Source organism: Diaphorina citri, unplaced genomic scaffold (assembly GCF_000475195.1).
Source record: "Diaphorina citri unplaced genomic scaffold, Diaci psyllid genome assembly version 1.1 scaffold5226, whole genome shotgun sequence".
NCBI lineage: Eukaryota > Metazoa > Arthropoda > Insecta > Hemiptera > Psyllidae > Diaphorina > Diaphorina citri.
Window position 1 is genome coordinate 15,360 of NW_007382602.1, and position 1,566 is coordinate 16,925.

Below are 1,566 nucleotides of genomic sequence, written 5' to 3' on the forward strand. Positions count from 1 at the left end.
TACTCTGCTGTGAGATATAGGAAGAGTTGTTTCACATTCCAGTTGAAGATTTTGGTCAGATTTGCTTGGAGATCAAATGTGATAAATCCGAGGTCATTTTCCTCTCTTGAGGCACTGTAGTCTGGTACATTCTTACTGAAATGTAGAAAAAGAAATGATAGTAATTATAAGGAATACAGGTGCAAATTGAAATATTTGTTGAGCATGGCACCCAAACTTTTCACACATGCTCAGAGGTCTACAAATTTTCGGAAACTACAATACACCAGTAAGTAGGTAGGCAGTCAAACTAGGTATTAGCCTCAGATAAAAACCAGTGTCCCGTGAAATCCCAGTCCAGTTGGTTGATCAATTTCAATTGGATTTGTAGCACAGAAGTAAATTTTGTCTAACTGGACTGGAATTATACTGGATGTAAGTGGTAATTGGAATAAGATTGGATTTGTAGCACAGAAGTAAATTTTGTCTAACTGGACTGGAATCATACTGGATGTAAGTGGTAATTGGAATAAGATTGTATGAGAGCCTCAGATAAAAACCAGTGTCCCGTGAAATCCCAGTCCAGTTGGTTGATCAATTTCAATTGGATTTGTAGCACAGAAGTAAATTTTGTCTAACTGGACTGGAATCATACTGGATGTAAGTGGTAATTGGAATAAGATTGTATGAGTTTAATACATAGTTGAATTGCCTAGGGCAGTTAGGCCCAGATACCTACTTACACGACAATTTTGACAGTGTTGATGTCTACGCCAGTTCTTGAGTCCACTAGCACAGTTGACAAGAAGCAGACAAACGTAAGGAAGGAGAGAACACTCAAGGTATACGCCAAAATGGCATTGCCACGACTTAGAAACGAGTGCATTTTATATGTCCTGTATTTACATACACCGGGTAATCAATTATCCACAAAATAAAAAGGAAATTGATACAGATATTCCAGATCTTATCACAAAATCACAAATCCCATTTCGATACGTGTAAAATAATAAAAATAAATACCTAAATAAACAAAATTTTAAAAATGTTTACAGCGTTGCCAACTTTCCCGCTGCAATGTTGTCGTGTTGTCAGTGTTGCCAAGTTGAACAAGTTTTTTTTTCCGGTACGCGAGATTTCAAAACCCAACTCACTTGTGAATGCCGGTACCTACGTTTCATTTCTTTACGCGCCAATTTGAAATTTTGAAATCTACAAAGTTAAAAAATATCCTCTCTGGAAATGTGGAAGTTACGTTTTCGGTAAGTTACGTTTTACCTTCTAGAAATTGGAATCGCTTCGAAAGCTAGAAACACGTTACTATTAGGTACCTACGTCACTAGAGGTCACGTGACGTGACGTGAGACATGATAGTACCTAGTGTGTTTGTACCTTAATTTGAATAGAAGTTTAATTTAATTGAGCTCACAGAAATATTGTCGAAAGAATTAATATGTAGGTTAGGTACCTATTATACCCTATGTATGTATGTACTTATGTCTGATGTAGGTAAATAAATGAGGCCTGTTTAAACTGTTGGCATAATGGGACTTTTTAGTCTTAGCCGACAGTATAAATAAGGTAATT

General features: G+C 36.5%; 1 protein-coding gene across 2 annotated transcripts in view; it reads right to left on the reverse strand.

Moving 5' to 3' along the window:
* The window catches only part of LOC103521424 (signal peptidase complex subunit 3-like), an 11,255-nt gene extending 10,244 nt beyond the window's left edge, over positions 1 to 1,011 (reverse strand). The window contains exons 1-2 of one of the 2 annotated variants that reach the window (XM_026832110.1): positions 723 to 1,009; positions 51 to 135 (exon numbers count right to left, since the gene is read on the reverse strand). In XM_026832110.1, coding sequence (XP_026687911.1) covers positions 51 to 135; positions 723 to 865 — 228 coding nt within the window. In that variant the 5' untranslated portion in view covers positions 866 to 1,009. Of the gene's footprint in view, positions 1 to 50; positions 136 to 722 lie in introns of both variants that reach the window. The other variant, XM_008486536.3, reaches the window with a different exon arrangement.
* Between the last annotated feature and the right edge of the window lie 555 nt (positions 1,012 to 1,566).